Raw genomic sequence first — 16,550 nt, forward strand, 5'->3', positions numbered from 1 at the left:
GTCCAGCCAAGGGTGTGATACCCAGACGTTGAGGTCTCCCCACCTCTTCTGTCTGCCTGGTGGCGGAGCCCTGTGCTCTGTGGTCTTATGGAGCAATTAGGATGTTGAAATTTTTGCACAGAAAACAAGGCCTGTATCAGGGTCAAGGTGAAGATAGATTTGGAAATGTCCTTGTTTCCTGATGCCTCTTAGACGTACTGCAGTTGTGTCTGCTGCCCATGGAATCTCTTGATGACCTTTTACTAGAATCATTTGATTGCAGCTGTCCCTCTGGGGAAGCTTCAGCCAAGACTCTAATTAAAGAAAGTTTTACAAAATGCTGGAAACAGGGGCTATGTATTTGAATGTGTTCTGGGTTACTTGCCAAGATTTTATTAACATTTATGCCAGAGAAATTTCCCCTCAGAGTGGCAGTCCCTAAATGTATTCACGTTCTAAGACAGTCAAACACCAAAAGGTCACGGAGGAAGCACCAACTATATGAATTTTTAGAAAAGTTGACCAGACGCTTATCCACCAGATCCCAAAGACTAATAGGAGAAACTCAATAGAAATACGGAGCAGTCACTAGGTTCTCTCTGTGGTTCTGTTTTGCAGAATTGGCTACCCAATTCCCATGTTTACGGGATTCTGCATCATGTTTATCTCAACAGTTAGTAAGTGTCTGACATTTGCCTTCTGAGTTTGGGTCACTGGGTGGGCTCTGACCACCACCAGCTGGGAATTGAGAACACAGCTGGGATGGGAGTGGGGGTAGGTATGTTGGCAACAACTGCAGAAAGGAGTGAGGGTCTTCAGGGTGGGTGAGGTCTTCAGGGAGCCAAAGCATGATGTGATTAATCCAGAAGTACCCTCATCAAGTTAAGGGAGGCCTTTAGAAAGGTCCTGTTTGAGCAGATTTGGTCACCGTGCCAGCCTGGCCACTCTCTCCGCAGTGTTCGCCTTCTCCCGCAGCTACGCCTTCCTGCTGATCGCCAGGTCCCTGCAGGGCATCGGTTCCTCCTGCTCATCTGTAGCTGGTAGGTGTGGAACCGACTAAGTCTGTGCCCCGGGGGCTTTGGTCTGTGGGAGGACCATGGGCACCGCCTTGGCTGGCGACCCTTTACGGAATGAGCTGGAATAATTCAGGCAATCAAGGTATCGGTGGTGGTGGTGGGTGATGGGTTTTTGGATGTTGCTTGACCTTATGTTTTGTTGGTCTGGCAGGTGTGGGAAGACCACCGTCTGGGCTGGGGGTGGGCAGGGGTGCGAGTCCTGAAGATAATTCTGTTGCTTCCGGAGCTTGGCTACCACCATTTCTTTCCCTGATTAGGCATGGGCATGCTGGCCAGCGTGTACACAGATGACGAGGAGAGGGGCAACGCCATGGGGATCGCCCTGGGAGGCCTGGCCATGGGGGTCCTAGGTGGGTGAGGGCCGCCGTAGAGGGACAGGTCTGTCCTGTGTGGGACACTGAGCCCCTTTTCACTCTACTGTCCTCTGTCTCCTTCCTCCTTTCATGGAGACTTTGAAAAATGGGACATGTCCTGACCTGGGTGGTCCTGGGCTCCCCAGTCCTCTCTTCCCAACCCAGATGAAAACGAGTCTTGAACAGGATGCTCTGCCAAGGTCCCTGCCCTAGAACATTCTCTGAGTTTCCATCCCGCCCGAGGACCTCCCCACTTTCTGAGCCTGCCTCCACCACTTGCTCTGGCTGAGCTCCCAGACCAGGAACAGGCACCTTCCCTGACAGATCCAGGTCGTCTGCCTTCTCTGTACATTCCTGACCTTCGTCTGGGGGCCCACAGTCCCTCCCTGTCTGCTGCTTCATAAGGACCCTGCAGTCCTCCCTGGCCTGTTTTCCTATGCATGTCTGTGCCTAGGCCTTACTTCTCTCTGACTTTTACTTGTGGAGTTTCCCTCCTAGGCTCTTGTCCATGTCTCAGGTGTAAAACCACTTAGAGGAGTTGCCAGGGTGGTTTAACACTCCTGAACAGAATATAGGGTGGTCCTTTCACATACTGTCTGGAACCAAGTAGAGGGGCTTCCCAGGTGATGCTCATGGTAAAGAATCTGCCTGCCAGTGCAGGAGATGCAGGAGAGGAGGGTTTGCTCTCAGGGTCAGGAAGATCCCCTGGAGTAGGAAATGGCAACCCACTTCAGCATTCTTGCCTGGGGAATCCCATGGATAGAGGAGCCTGGTGGGCTACAGTCCATGGGGTCACAAAGAGTCAGACACAACTGAGCAACTGAGCACGCATCGCGAGAGGAGCACGAAGAAGATGGTTCTGGTCGAGGGGGTGGTCGGCAGTCCTGGGCCCGGTACCAGCCCCGCTCTGTCTTCCTCGCAGTGGGCCCCCCCTTTGGGAGTGTGCTGTACGAGTTTGTGGGGAAGACAGCTCCGTTCCTGGTCTTGGCTGCCCTGGTGCTCTTGGATGGAGGTGAGTGAGTGAGTCCTCTGGGACCCCTGGCCGTGACCTCGGGGCCCTGGGGCTCAGCATCCTTGTGGGCAGGTGCTCGGGGCCTCACCTCTCCTTTTTCCTCCCGTAGCCATTCAGCTCTTTGTGCTCCAGCCGTCCCGGGTACAGCCAGAGGTGAGCAGCGGGGCCAGGTGGGCACTGTGGTGGCCGCATGGCCTCTTCTAACTCCTGTTTTCCCAACAGAGCCAGAAGGGGACGCCACTCACCACCCTGCTGAGGGACCCATACATCCTCATCGCTGCAGGTGGGGCTCCCCCAGCACCCCGGCACTTCCCCATCAAGCAGGTGGGGGTGGGTGGTGAGGACCAGTGTTGGTTTTGCTGCTGGAAACATTGCTGCTGCTGCTAAGTCACTTCAGTTGTGTCCGACTCTGTGCGACCCCATAGACGGCAGCCCACCAGGCTCCTCTGTCCATGGGATTCTCCAGGCAAGAACACTGGAGTGGGTTGCCATTTCCTTCTCCAATGCATGAAAGTGAAAAGTGAAAGTAAAGTTGCTCAGTCATATTGGACTCTTCGCGACCCCATGGACTGCAGCCCACCAGGCTCCTCCATCCATGGGAGTTTCCAGGCAAGAGTATTAGAGTGGGGCGCCATTGCCTTCTCCGTGCTGGAAACGTTGGGCTGTAGAAAAACATAAAAGGCACAAAGAGGTCACATATCAGAAGAAATGTTTTTCTTCCGTCGTTGATTTCTGACACAGCCAAGCTGCTTTGTTGTTTTGCATTTGGGGCAAAGATGTCTGAGTCACAGAGATGCCCTCCATGGAGGATTGTTTGGGGCCAAGCTTGTTCGCTGTGTTTGTGTCAGCGGGCATCACTGTTTGGCCTTGGGCTTCCGGAATGGGTCTGTGGGCTCCCTGCAGGCATCTTAGGTGGGTGGTCTGATTTCACCTTGGCATCTGGGAATGGAGACCGACAGCAGGGCACTGGAGGGTGAAGGGGCGCCCCCTTTCCGCAGAGGGTATCCTGTGCAGCAACCAGAAGACATCCTTTGTGTTTTTAGCAGAGAGAGGGTCAAAGGAAGCCGTGGGGTGCTGTGGCTCTTGTGGAGGATAATGGGCTGTATCCATCCAAGTGACCATCCTCCCAGGACCATCCCTGTGACCTGGGCCTGAAACTGCCTCGTGAGAAACTAGTCTTAGGTGGCCTGGGCCTGGACACAGTGGTCAGCAGCAGCCCTTGAGGTCAGGGGAGCCGTGCAGTGTGGGTTCCCTCCTGTTAGGCTTAGGTGTGTCTAAGCAGGGGTCACAGACATGAAGGCTGATTTTTTTATTAATATTTAAAAATTTTTATTGGAGTATAGTTGCTTTATAGTTTTGTATTAGTTTTTGCTGTGTAACAAAGCAAATCAGCTATATATATGTATGTATATACATATATGTATCCCTCCTTTTTTGAAGCAGGCTTGGCAACCCACTCCAGTATTCTTGCCTGGAGAATCCCCATGGACAGAGGAGCCTGGCAGGCTACAGTCCATGGGGTCACAAAAATTCAAACATGACTGGGAGACTAAGCACATCCCTCCCTTTTTGGATTTTTCTTGCCATTTATGTCATCACAGAGCATTGAGTAGAGTTCCCTGTGGTATACAGTAGGTTCTCCTTAGTTATCTATTTTATATATGCATCAATAGTGTGTATACATCTGTGTGAAATCAGAAAAAGTTGGTACAGAGGATCTTATTTACAAAGCAGAAATAGAGACACAGATGTAGAGAATGAACATTTTGTTACCAAGGAGGGGAGGAGCAGGTGGGATGAATTATGAGATTGGGTTGACCTATATACCCAGGCAGACTTGGTTAAGCCGTCTGCCACTGGGTTTGGTTCAAGGGGCATGCATGTGGCCCTGGTCTAGACCTTGTCTGTCAGACCCGTTGACCAAAGGGTAGTAAGCCTACCGTGGTGACCGCCTCCTGGAGGGGGCCTTCTGTGTGCCCCCTGCAAGACACAGAAGACATTCCAGAGCTGGGATTCCCCTGGAGCCCTGGCTGTCTAAGCTGGGGGTGAGGACATGTGTGGTAAGAGGTGAAGGCCCAGAGATGCCACCCTGCACCAGACGTGTGGGCAGGTGTTGCTGCCTGTGACCTTCCTGCCCCTGCCTCTATCTGACCTTCTCTGACCTGTCTTGTTCCTACGTGTCCCCCGACCCGCCATGGAGGAAGTACAGAGACCCAGCCAGCACTCAGTGTCAGGCCATCACAGGTCTGGGCAGCCTGGCCAGGGGGAGGGGTTAGTTGGGAGCCTGGTGTGTCTCCTTTGTCAGTTTATGGAGATGACTGAGTGATGGATGACACAGAGAGGTCAATACCACTGAAGGAAGATTTTGTTAGTTGCGTTTCCCAAGAAAAGGGAGCGTGCCACATTGCTCAGGGCCACATGGGGAACTGGTTTGGTCAGGAGGCAGAAAGGGGCTGGGGAAAGCCCAGGCCAGATCCTGGGGGCTTCTATGTGAATATCAGGGCAGGGTAAGCAGTTTAGGGTTGGCTAATTTCAATAATCCCAGTCTGGGTGCTCTCCCCAGTTCCCTGGGTGAATTTAGGGTGGGGAGGGGGTACTGGTGTCGTGGGTCAGAGTTGCTAAAGAGGGAGCTCAGAAGATGGGCTCTGGTTCACGGGGGAGACAGAGCTTGGCCCTATAGTTAATGTCAAATAGACAAATACAGAATCTAAGGAAACACAAAATAGGTAAGTGAAGGTAGTCCAGCCATTTCAAAATCATTTTTATGTTCTGTCTTTAAATTTACAAAGAATGAAAAAAAATTTTTTTTCATCTGTAAGCACCTTAATTATGGTTGCACGATGTTCTTTGAATCAGAAGTCTAGAAAATTAGAGGATTCACAGTGCACAGCAGAGGAAGCTTTCAGAATAATGCGGACAGCGGTGTGTGTGTGTGTGTGTGTGTTTCCCAAAGGTTCTGCATTTACAAAGGGTTCTGGTTAACACAGTGATGATGGATATTTACCCTATAGGTATAGTTGTTTAAAAAGAAAAATTCCTCACCAGCATATTTGCACCGAGTGCACTGGAATTTCAAGCAACCAGGGGCATCATTAGAAATATCTGTGTGATTGCACAAAGTGTAGGAGCCTCAGGTTGCCTGAGTCTGTGTGTGATCAGTCTGAGCTGCTGAGTGGCCTCAAGCACATTACTTCCCTAATAAATGGGGAAAGTTTAAACCTAGTGATCTCTAAGCCTTTCTCCAGTTCCAAACTTTATGACTCTGAGATGCTAGTTGTCTCAAGTACTTAAAAGAAACAACCCTCCCCACTATCCCCTTGATCTGTTATTCTTACAAAAGTAGATGTTCTGGGTATCTGAGCTGATTGTTCTGGCTGTGGGCACATGGGATTTAGCTGTGTTTGGGAATGGTAGGGGACACTGGAGACCCCAAACAGAAGGACACTAACCCTCTTCCTCCCTTAAAGGCTCCATCTGCTTCGCAAACATGGGGATTGCCATGCTGGAGCCAGCCCTGCCCATCTGGATGATGGAGACCATGTGTTCCCACAAGTGGCAGCTGGGTAAGACTGGGCTGGGCACTTCTGATTCTAGAACTGTTGTCCCCAGGGTAGGTCTCATTATTGTAGCCCTGCTGAGCTGCTGGTGGCAGGATGCTAAAGCGCTTCTTTCTGTTTGACACTTAAGGGGATCAGTGCTTAGGTTAGCAGTGAGCTTTGGGGTTTCTTTCAACTCCAGTTTTTGCATCATGCCTGATAGAGGTGCAGTTAATACAAAGAGCAGAAATGAGAGAGGAAAAAAATGCATTCAGTATTTCCTCATGTTTCTGAAGCTGAACTATTGTATTAAATGTATGTGGACAGCAATCAAATTTATGGAAAAGATAATAACAAGAAACTTAGTTTTATTTTTCAAGGGGGCTTCCCTAGTGGCTCAGTGGTAAAGAATCCACTGGCAGTGCAGGAGATGCGAGTTGGTCCCTGGGTCAGGAAGATCCTCTGGAGAAGGAAATGGCAACCCATTCTTGTATTCTTGCCTGGGAAATCCCATGGACAGAGGAGCCTGGCGGGCTACAGTCCATGGGGCTGCTAAAGAGTCAGACATAACTTAGCAACTAAACAATTTTTAAAAAATTGAAGTATAGTTGATTTACACTTTTTTGTTAGTTTCTGATGTACAGCAAAGTGATCTAGTTATGCATGCATGCGTGCTCAGTCACTCAGTCATGTTTGACTCTTCGAGACTCTGCAAACTGTAGCCCACCAGGCTCCTCTGTCCTTAGAGTTTTCCAGGAAAATTTCGTCCTCCAGATCTTTCCGACCCAGGGATCAAACCTGAGTCTCTTGTGTTTCCTGTATTGGCAGACAGATTCTTTACCACTGTGCCTCCTAGGAAGGCCCAAGCATACATATACATATTCTTTTACACTATGGTTTATTACAGGATATTGAGTATAGTTCTCTGTGCTGTAGAGTAGGCCCTTGTTGTTTATTTTATATGTAGTAATTTGTATCTGCTAAGACCAAACTCCTAATTTATCCCTCCCCCGCCTTCCCTATTCAGCAACTATGTATTTAGTCTTCCATGTCTGTTTCTGTTCCCTAAATGAGTTCATCGGTGTCAAATTTTAGATTCTGCAAATAAGTGGTATCATTTGCTATTTGTCTTTCTCTGAGTTACTCCCTTAGTGTGATAATCTCTAGGTCCATGCATGTTGCTGGAATGGCATTATTTCATTCTTTTTGTGGCTGAGTACTATTCCATTTTATATATATACCACATCATCTTTATCCGTTACAAACTTAGTTTTTAAGAGGATGCATTTTTTAGAGTATTTTTTTATTTATACAGTAATTCATGCTTATTGGTGGCTCCCTTGGTAAGTCAGCTGGTAAAGAATCCGCCTGCAATGCAGGAATCCTGGGTTTGATCCCTGGATTGGGAAGATCCCCTGGAGAAGGGAACGGCTATCCAGTCCAGTATTGTGGTCTGGAGAATTCCATGGACTGTATAGCCCATGGGCTCGCAAAGAGTCAGATATGACTAAGAGACTTTCACTTTTGCTTTCATGCTTATTGTTCAAAACCAAAGTACAGGGAATGAGGAAGTAAAATTTTTTAAAAAATCTCATGCATCTTTCCCCTTCTCCCAGCCCAGTCCTCTGTGACATAACAATTTTGTGTCTTTTCTGGTTCTGTGCCATCTGTATGAAATGCTTGCAAACCCAGCCCGTGTGAAATCTTGTCATTTACATCAACATGTGACCTCTTGTGTTTTCATGCTTCTGTGTCAGAATGGGTAGATTTACTTTTCACAGTTAAATTTTAATTTTTATCAAAATTGCACATGTACATAATTTTTAAGTAAAATATTACACAAGTCGTAGTGAAAAGACAGCAGTCTTTTCTCAGTGCCTTCTCATCTCCAATCCCTTCCTCAAATTTTGTTCGCCCTCAACTCTTTTAGTTGTTTCCTCTGCTAATTCCTTTATGTCTCTTAATAACGTGTGCACCCTTATTTTTTGATTTTCCAATTTCTGACTTGTCCACCAGCTTCCTAATATAATAGATGAAGCTTTAATGGCATTGTTGCTCTACCTGAGAATATCAAACAAACAACTCACATGTTTTCTCATCCTCTGTTCTCCTAAAACAGTTCTCTAACAGGCTTTGTTTACATTGGCTTTCAGTGTTGACATTACTGTGACTGTGTAAATATTGTTCAAAGATGAGCCGTATAGGGTTCTGTGATTATTTCCTTTTAGTGTGTGTGTGGAATCTCGTTCCCCAACCAGGGATTGAACCCAGGGCCCCTGCAGCGGAAGCGTGGAGTCTTAACTACTGGAGTGCTGATAGTTTCTTTCTCTTTTACAAGCTGCCTGTTTTTCCTGTAGGTAGTAATTGCTGTCTTTCCATTTCCTTAGACTCCTGTGTAGCATTTGTGAATATATCCCTCAAACTCTCCTGCAGAGATGAGAGACCCTCTAAATACAGCCAAGTGCATCCACAGACCTATCCTTTCCGTGTTTTTGCTTGTTTGTGGACATCTGTTCTATGTCATTCTGTTTTCCTGCTCCAGTCTAGACTTGTGCTCTAGGCCATCCTGAGACTTTTCTCTTCTAATATCTGGGCATCTTCTTTGCCTCTTCTGTTTCCTGTACCCTCCTCTCCTGCATTCGTCTCTTTGGTTTACATTCTCGTTATGCTGGAACACATTGTCCAGCAGCTTCCTGAGGTAAAAGTTCTCTGGGATCCTGCATATCTGGAAGTGTCTTTACAGAGGAGGGCATGGCACCCCACTCCAGTGTTCTTGCCTAGAGAATCCCATGGACAGAGGAGCCTGCTGGGCTACAGTCCATAGGGTTGCAAAGAGTCGGTCATGACTGAAGCAACTTAGCACACATACATGCATCCTTACCTCAATTTTATCCTGAGTTTGATTGACCTAGTCTGTTTGGGTATATTATTCTTGGTTGGAAATGCTTTTCCTTCAGAATCTTATAAAAAAAATTTTTTTTTGACCACACTGTGTGGCATGTGGGATCTTAGTTCCCCAACCAGGGATCAAACCCACGCTCCCTGCCTTGGAAGCGTGGAGCCCTAACCACTTGACCACCAGGGAAGTCCTCCTTCAGAGTTTTGAGGCCACTGCCCTGTTCTTCTGGCAGCCAGGGTCGCTGCTGAGGAGGCCAGTGTCCTCATTCCCCATCTTCTGCAGGAGCTTGAAGGGTCTTCTGTTTGTCTCTAGGTTTTGAGCACCCACGATGGTGATTGACAGGAGTCTTGTTTTCCTCTGCTCTGCTGGGCGTAGCATGGGCAGCCTCCTCACTTGGGAAACCCCTTCTTTCAGTTCTGGGAAACCTTTTTATATTATTTCTTTAATACTACCCCCCTTCCATTTTCTCTCTGTTCTTTTCTGGTGCTCTGGTTGGTCAGATGTTGGACCCTACATTTTACGCTTTAATTTCTTATCTTGCCTTTCCTGTTTCCACTAATTTCTTCATCTTCATCCTCTGAACTCTACTGAGCTTTTATAATTGGTGTCATCACATCATACATTTGAAGAGTCTTTTCATATTTTCTCTGAGTGGTTTTGTGTGTGTGTTAGGGAGTGGTGATGGGGTTGTTGAAAGAATATCCTCTTACTATTTGGTAGGAAGACTCTCTTCACCTCCTGTTTCAGCCTCCCGTGTCATTATCTGGGGTCTTTGAGCCTCTTCAGTTCAGTTTCTCTCAAGAAACTGTCTCCCTCCAGGTGAACCACTGAGGACGGGGCGGGTGAGGGGGTGGTTCACCCTCTTTGTGGTGGACAGCCTCCACTCTCAGCCTTTCGTTCACAGCACCTGCAGCCTGCAGCTCCTGAGCGTCCTGGGCTCTGAGGCACGAAGGTCTCACTGCTTCTGCCCACTCTGTGTGCGGGTGGAAGGTTCCGGAGCTCTCTGCCGTGTCCCTCGCTTCTCTCCCTCTGTTTGATCTCCCTCTCACTGCATTTTGCTTTTTCATTTTGTTTCTCCTTGAGCAGACAGGGGAGGGTCTATAGTTTTCTCTTATAGTTTTCCTTTACTAAAATTTAAGTGGAATTTAGAAAACCCTGTAGATTCAGTCTGCTCTGTTTAACTGAATCTGGCTTCCCAGATGGCTCAGTGGTAAAGAATCTGCCTCTAATGCAGGAGATGCAGGTTCAATCCTTGGGTCAGGACGATCTCCTGGAGAAGGAAATGGCAACCCACTCCAGTGTTCTTGCCAAGAGAATTCTATGGACAGAGAAGCCTTCTGGGCTGCTGTCCAGGGGTGTCACAAAAGAGTCAGAAATGACTCGGCAACTAAATAACATCATTCCTTTTTTAAATTTAAATACTTATTTATTTATTTGGCTGAGCAGGATCTTCAGCTGTGGCGTGCGAACACTTAGTTGCTACATGTGGAATCTGGATCCCTGACCAGGGGTGGAACCTGGGCCCCCTGCATTGGGAGTGTGGCAGCTTGGCCACTGGACCACTAGGGACGTCCCCATCGTTCCTACTAGTGATTTCTTTCTGTTCTGTGTTATGATTAGACCATACATTTCCCACCTGTCCCTAGCTGGACATTTGGTTTCATTCCAGTTTTTTGCCATTAGGAACCACACTGCAGTGAAATATCCTTTCCATGTATTCCTACTCAAGTTTGAAAGTACCTATCTCTATAGGGCAAATTCCTAAACTTATTATGTTTTGATATTTGGTGGCCTTGCACTAAAACAGGTGTTTTCAGCCTTTCCCCATTGAGTGTATGTGAGAAAGGGGGGGTCTCATATTGATTTATTTCTGCTTTATGAGTGAAATTGAGCACCTTTTCATATGTTTATTATCCATATCTATTCCCTTTACTGTGAATTTCTGATTAATATCCTTTGCCCATTTTTTTCTATTGTTTCATCCTTTTTAAAAAAGTTGTGTTCTTTGTATGTTCAGATATTAATCTTTATCAGATGTTTTGCAAATATGGCCCTTTGTTGTATGTCTTTTGACTTAATAGGTATTCTCAGGGTTTTTTTGTTGTTTTCCTTTTTGTCACTTGGAACATTTAAAATGCCCTGAGTCATATTTAGCAGGCTTCTTCATCATTTCAAGTCAGGTTCAGGAAGGCCTTTCCTATGTCAAGATTATTGTTTCACTGAGTTTCCTTCAATAAATGTGTGAGTTGCTTTTTTTTTGCATTTAACTCTTGGTTTTACAGAGAATGCATTTTTCTGTAAAAGAGTGTGACAAGGACCTGGTGTTACTGTTTTCTTTATAGCCAGCCAGCCCTACAGCCAGGCACCCCTGGAGTCCATCTGATATTTCCCATGTCCAACTTGCTGGAAATGACCGTTTCGTTCTCGGGTCTGTTTCTGGGTTTCTCTCTTGTGTTCCATTTGTCTGCCTGTATCCCCTTGTCAATACCTTACTATTTAATTACTGTAGCCTGAGAATCCTGCTTAATATCTGAAAGACCAGTTCTTGCACATACACATTTCTTCAAGAATTTATCAATTGTCCTTCCTAGAGGTTTAGTTTCTTTTCACGGTTCTTTCACGTTATGTACTGACATCTTCAGATGGAGACTCTCAGTTCTGAATAAGCCCACATTTTTAGAGCCCCCCAACTTTGTCTGGTAGCTCAGCTGGTAAAGAATCAGCCTGCAATACGGGAGACCTGGGTTTGATCCCTGGGTCAGGAAGATCCCCTGGAGGAGGGCATGGCAACCCACTCCAGTATTCTGGCCTGGAGAATCCCCATGGACAAAGGAGCCTGGCAGGCTGCAGTCCATGGGGTCGCAAAGAGTCAGACACAACTGAGTGACTGAGCACAGCACCGCACAGCACTGCCTTCCTTGGGTGAGCTTGCATGCCCCTTGCAGAGGCATCTTCACAAATGCTGCCCTCTGGTTGGGGCTGGTCCCTCATCTTCCAGACTTATTCCAGTTGGCCTGGCCTGGGGACTAGTCCTTTGGGGGTCTGCACTGAATTTCTGTGTTCTTTCATTAAAAAAAAAACAAAACAAATCCTTCATTAAAAAGCCCCAAATGGCTAGAAGCTGGGTCGGATGTGGAGAGACTGCTAAAGGGTGTGAGATTTCTTTTGGGGGTGATGAAAGCATTCTGAAATTAAATCTTAATGGTGGTTTCACAGCCCTGTGGATATACTAAAAACCAGTGAACTGTGTACTTTAAAAGGGTATGCAGAATTGTCTGGTCTGTGGATTATGCCACAAAACAAAAACAAAACCAAACCCTCAACAACAAGAGTCATTCAATGAAGGAAGAAAGATTCTGGGAGCTCAGCTAAGGCCAGTTCTCAGCAGAAATCTCACTCTGAACTTCCTGGCTATGGAGATGGCAGAGGAACTGTGGAGGCTCCCCAGGGTCCTAAGGCGAGCTTAGCGCTTCGCAGGAGGCGTGGACTTCTGTCCTCAAGTTAGTGAATAGCAGTTTTGCAAAGGATGAGACGAGCTTCCGTCTCAGTGCTGATACCAGTGGATGACATCATGGGAGGTGTTTTTCTCGGGCTCTTTCCCTCTGGCCTGTGCTGACTGGGGCCTCCAGGGGTCCTCAGGCAGTGCCCTGTGTGTGTGTGGGGGGGGGAGGCGGGTGGCGCGTGGCTGTGAGTGGAGCTACGTGTTGGCTTTGCACGTGCTCCTGGGCAGAGATGCTGCTCCAGTGTTTCTGTTTTCTCCAATTAACTGACTTATCGCCCTAATTGACCATGTCCTGGCCGTACGCAGGGCTCTTCAGCGGCTTCGCCTTCTTCCTCTCCAGACACGTAAACACAGTCAAGTCTTCCACGTCAGTCAGGGACGCAGGCCATCCGGATTAGATAGCGGGCCACAGGCTGCCTAGATTTCATCAGGAGGACCTCTTGCAGGGCTTATCTCTCCGGCCAGATGGTCCCCCAACCCCATACCTTTCCACCAGTGACCTGGCTCCTTCCTTGCCTCAGAGCTAGATTTGTGTTTCCTTCAGAGAATCAGATTTCTGTTCCCATTTGCAGTGTCATCTCCTGTGGGGTGGGGGGGGATCTCCCCCCACCCCCCACTCTGTGGGCCCTTGGCACCTTGCCGCCCACCTCTCCCGAGCCCCTTGGGCCCCTCCCAGCCAGGTGAGGAGCCCCCAGGCTGGGCCTGTCCCCGAGGTGTGGACCCAGTGACAGGAGGCCGCACAGCTCTTTCCCAGAGGCCTGGCAGCTCTGCCCCTCTGGTCTAGGGTCTTGTGAGGTGGGGGTTGAAGCCCGCTGTTCTTGGCTCTGGAATATGAACCAGGGCTGGTGGGTGGAGATGATGGGAAGGCTTAGGGCTTGGTGTCAGGGTGCCTGCCCTGTCCTAGGAGGTGCCCCTGAAAGGCTGTCTGGAAAGGTAGTCAGTTGCTAGCCATGGTCTCTAAAGCAGAGGTGGATGGCCCCCTCTTGGGACACTGGAGAAGTTCCTCCGTGAGGCCCACTGAGGTCTCTCTGAGTTCCGAGAGGCTGGTTCTGTCGGTGGTGGAGGTGGTGGAGGTCCCAGAAGGCAGAGGATGCAGAGGCTGTCAGAACATGAATCGGGAGCTTGGAGCCTGAGGTCCAAAGAACACATGTGGCCCTGTATGCACCTTGGAGAGAGAAGGGGGGCCTCTGGGCTCCCGAACATGCACCCTGTCTGTTTCCCCATGGCGCAGGCTGCTGGACCAGTGGGGGCGCCTTCGAAGGATGGCCTTCAGCTCTGTGAAGTGAACATCCTTGCTCAGGGTCTTTCTTCTAAATGGTCAGCTGATTCTGGGCACCTCCTGTGTGCCGCCATGGAGCAAGGCTGCAGGGAGACAGAAGTGCTCCCCGCCCACAGCAGCTTACCGCAGTGTGGGGAAGGTCAGCGTGCCAGGGTGAATGGTGGGTCAGGTGGGGTGAGTGTGGAGTGACAGGGCACAGGGATCGGGCTGGGAGGGCAGGTGCCAAGGCTCTTGGTGCTCCCTTTGCCACGTGATCCTCAAAGCCTCCCTGTGAGGTGTGTGCAGTGGGAGCTGTTGCTGTCTCTGTCTTGAGGTTCAAGTGACCCATTCAAGCCTCAGCTGGTAAATTCCCAGCTGAAATGAACACCTTGCTGCCTGCCTCCTAATTCCATGCTTCTGGCTAGAGAATCATGAAGTTGGTGTTTCCCATCTGAGAGTACAGCTGACCCTTGAACAACGGAGGGGTTAGAAGCACTGACCCTCCACACAGTTGGAAATTCGCTATAATTTATAGTTGCCTTGGTTTCTGTGGTTCCACATGAGTGGATTCACCCAACCATGGGGCGTGTAGAACTGTAGTATTTACTATTGAAAAAAATCTACACGCAAATGGTTCTGAGCAGTTCAAACTCATATTGTTCAAGGGTCAGCTCTGTTTGCCGTCCGTGGAAAATAACGTGTGCTGGCTCCTGGGTTATGCCTGTGTGCTCAGCATCCCAGCTGGTTTGCTGGGGAAGACGTAGCTCACCTGGGGAGTCCCCTGAGCTTGTCTGCATCCCTGCTTTGAAGTTTCGGCTTCAGAGATGCTTCCCATGTTTCACCTAGGGAGTCAGAAGTCACCAGCAAGCCATTCTGGCCAGATGCTGTACCAACCACTTTCTCCAACCTCTGCTCAGGTTCTGGGCCAAATTCAGCCTAGAAGTACATTTTGTTTGGCTGGCACAGGTGTTGGCATGAGGTTTATGCTTTTAAAATACAAATTGCCAACGTGAAAAAATTAGACTTCATGTAAGAATCTGGAGTTCCAACTTTTCTAGAAAAACCAGATCGTCTCATTTGGGGCTTCAGTCCCCCAGGGCAGTCAGCGTCCAGGCAGAATGGCAGCTGTGCCCTTAGGTGGGTCTGGGGGCTCCCCGTTTCCCTTTTGTTTCTCTGATGCTGAAGCAGAGTGTCAGCGGTTCTTTATCACAGTGCCCGTGCTGTCGCTTTTCAGATAGCTTGCGTGCTTTATTCATTAATGCCTCCCTGACGCTCATCCTCAGACAAAGGCCCTCATGATTTCTTACATGACCAGACTAGTTTAGTTCTCTGCTATGCCCCTTCCAGGGTCAGGTTTAAACACCAGCTGCTTTGGGGAGCTTTGCCAGCCACAGACTCTGGTTCCCAGAGCACGGCACTGGTCCCTGAGTGCATCCCCAACTCGGTTCAGATGTCCTCTGATCCTTTGAAGAGACTCTCATGGTGACCAGGACCATGTTGTGGCCATTGTCTTTGCCGCAGCCCAGCACTGAGCTGGGCATGAGCTGCCGGTGATGTTTGCCGTGTCCTGTCACCTCCAGCACTTATGTGGCCACTGTATGTTGCTAAGTGCGAAGGAAATGGTTTCCTGGAACGTGAAATGAGATTGCACTTAATTGTTATTTTCCAGATTATCAAATCTAGAATGATTTGGCTTTAGATTTAGCTCCGGTAAGCAATCACTGTTGAAGTCCCTTCTGTTCTGGGAAGCTTGGCCTTTCTGGAGGTTTTTTTTTTAATTAATTTTTATTGGATCATAGTTGCTTTACAATGTTGTTTTAGTTTCTACTGTACAGGAAAGTGCAACCTACTGTATGTTTCCATATATCCCCTTTTTTTATTTCCTTCACTACTGTGTATCTGAGGCTTTGATGGCTTGTGTTAGTGCCTGTGGGGGAGCAGTGGAAGCCACTGTGTCTTTGGAGAGGTAAGATCACACTTGCTGCTCGTGTGCTGGTGAGCTGCCTGTACAAGGAGGACTCTGGCCCTGGGCCTTTGGAGTGAGTGGGGACCTGCTGAACATTTATGCAGTCAGATGATTGGGAACAAAGCAACATTTACCACTTGTGGGCAAGGCTTAGGAACCAACCTGGTATTTCTGGATTTCAAGGGGAAACACCAAAAGTATGAAAAGTTTGAAAAGCCATCTTTGGAAATGAGATTGTCCTGTTGTCCTAAGGATGGATTGAAGCCAGATGGAGCTGATGTGGACAAATGCCCTGGCCAGCAAGCGTGGGCTGGCTTGAGTAGGCTTTCCTGTTCAAGGCAGAGAGGTATGTTCAAGGCAACCATTGCCCTTGTCAGCTGTGAACTCAGCTTGGGGCTTGCAAAGTTCCTCTCCTGGGAAAACATGAAACTGTCAGTTACATAGCATTTGGCCACAAAAAACTGACCACATATTTATTTACTTATTTATCTGGCATGGACACATGTCCATAAAGGTAACTGGAAGCAGAATGGGGCTTCTCTAGTGGCTCAGTGGTAGAGAATCCACCTGCCATTTTAGGAGACGCGGGTTTGATCCCTGGTTCGATCCCTGGAGGATCCCACATGCCACGGGACGACTAAGCCCGTGTGCCACTCCTGAGCCTGTGTTCTAGAGCCCAGGAACTGCAACCGCTGAAGCCTGTGGGCCCTAGATCCTGTGGTCCCCAACAAGAGAGCCACTGCAAGGAAGAGTAGCTCCACTCGATGCAACTAGGGAAAAGCCTGACCAGCAATGAAGACCCGGTATAGCCAAAAATAAATAAATAAATCTTAAAAAAAAAAAAAAGCAGGCTGTAGAACCGTAGGTATACTACTAATTTTTTTTCTTTAAAGGCACAAAACTGTGCTTACGCATTTATTTATGTACATAGAACTTGCAAGGGAAAACAACTGTGGGATTATCTGAGCG

At 48.4% G+C, this 16,550-nt stretch overlaps 1 protein-coding gene across 3 annotated transcripts in view; it reads left to right on the forward strand.

Moving 5' to 3' along the window:
• SLC18A2 (solute carrier family 18 member A2) overlaps positions 1 to 16,550 on the forward strand; it is a 40,902-nt gene that overhangs the window by 11,651 nt on the left and 12,701 nt on the right. For all 3 annotated transcript variants that reach the window (XM_086377561.1, XM_086377562.1, XM_086377563.1), the window contains exons 4-10: positions 598 to 656; positions 936 to 1,019; positions 1,313 to 1,405; positions 2,331 to 2,420; positions 2,530 to 2,573; positions 2,643 to 2,703; positions 5,888 to 5,983. In XM_086377561.1, the coding sequence (XP_086233687.1) occupies positions 598 to 656; positions 936 to 1,019; positions 1,313 to 1,405; positions 2,331 to 2,420; positions 2,530 to 2,573; positions 2,643 to 2,703; positions 5,888 to 5,983 (527 nt within the window). The remainder of the gene's footprint in view (positions 1 to 597; positions 657 to 935; positions 1,020 to 1,312; positions 1,406 to 2,330; positions 2,421 to 2,529; positions 2,574 to 2,642; positions 2,704 to 5,887; positions 5,984 to 16,550) is intronic.

The sequence above is a fragment of the Bos grunniens genome, chromosome 26, assembly GCF_055505025.1.
Source record: "Bos grunniens cultivar Pamir isolate PY7600 chromosome 26, Bosgru_T2T1.0, whole genome shotgun sequence".
NCBI lineage: Eukaryota > Metazoa > Chordata > Mammalia > Artiodactyla > Bovidae > Bos > Bos grunniens.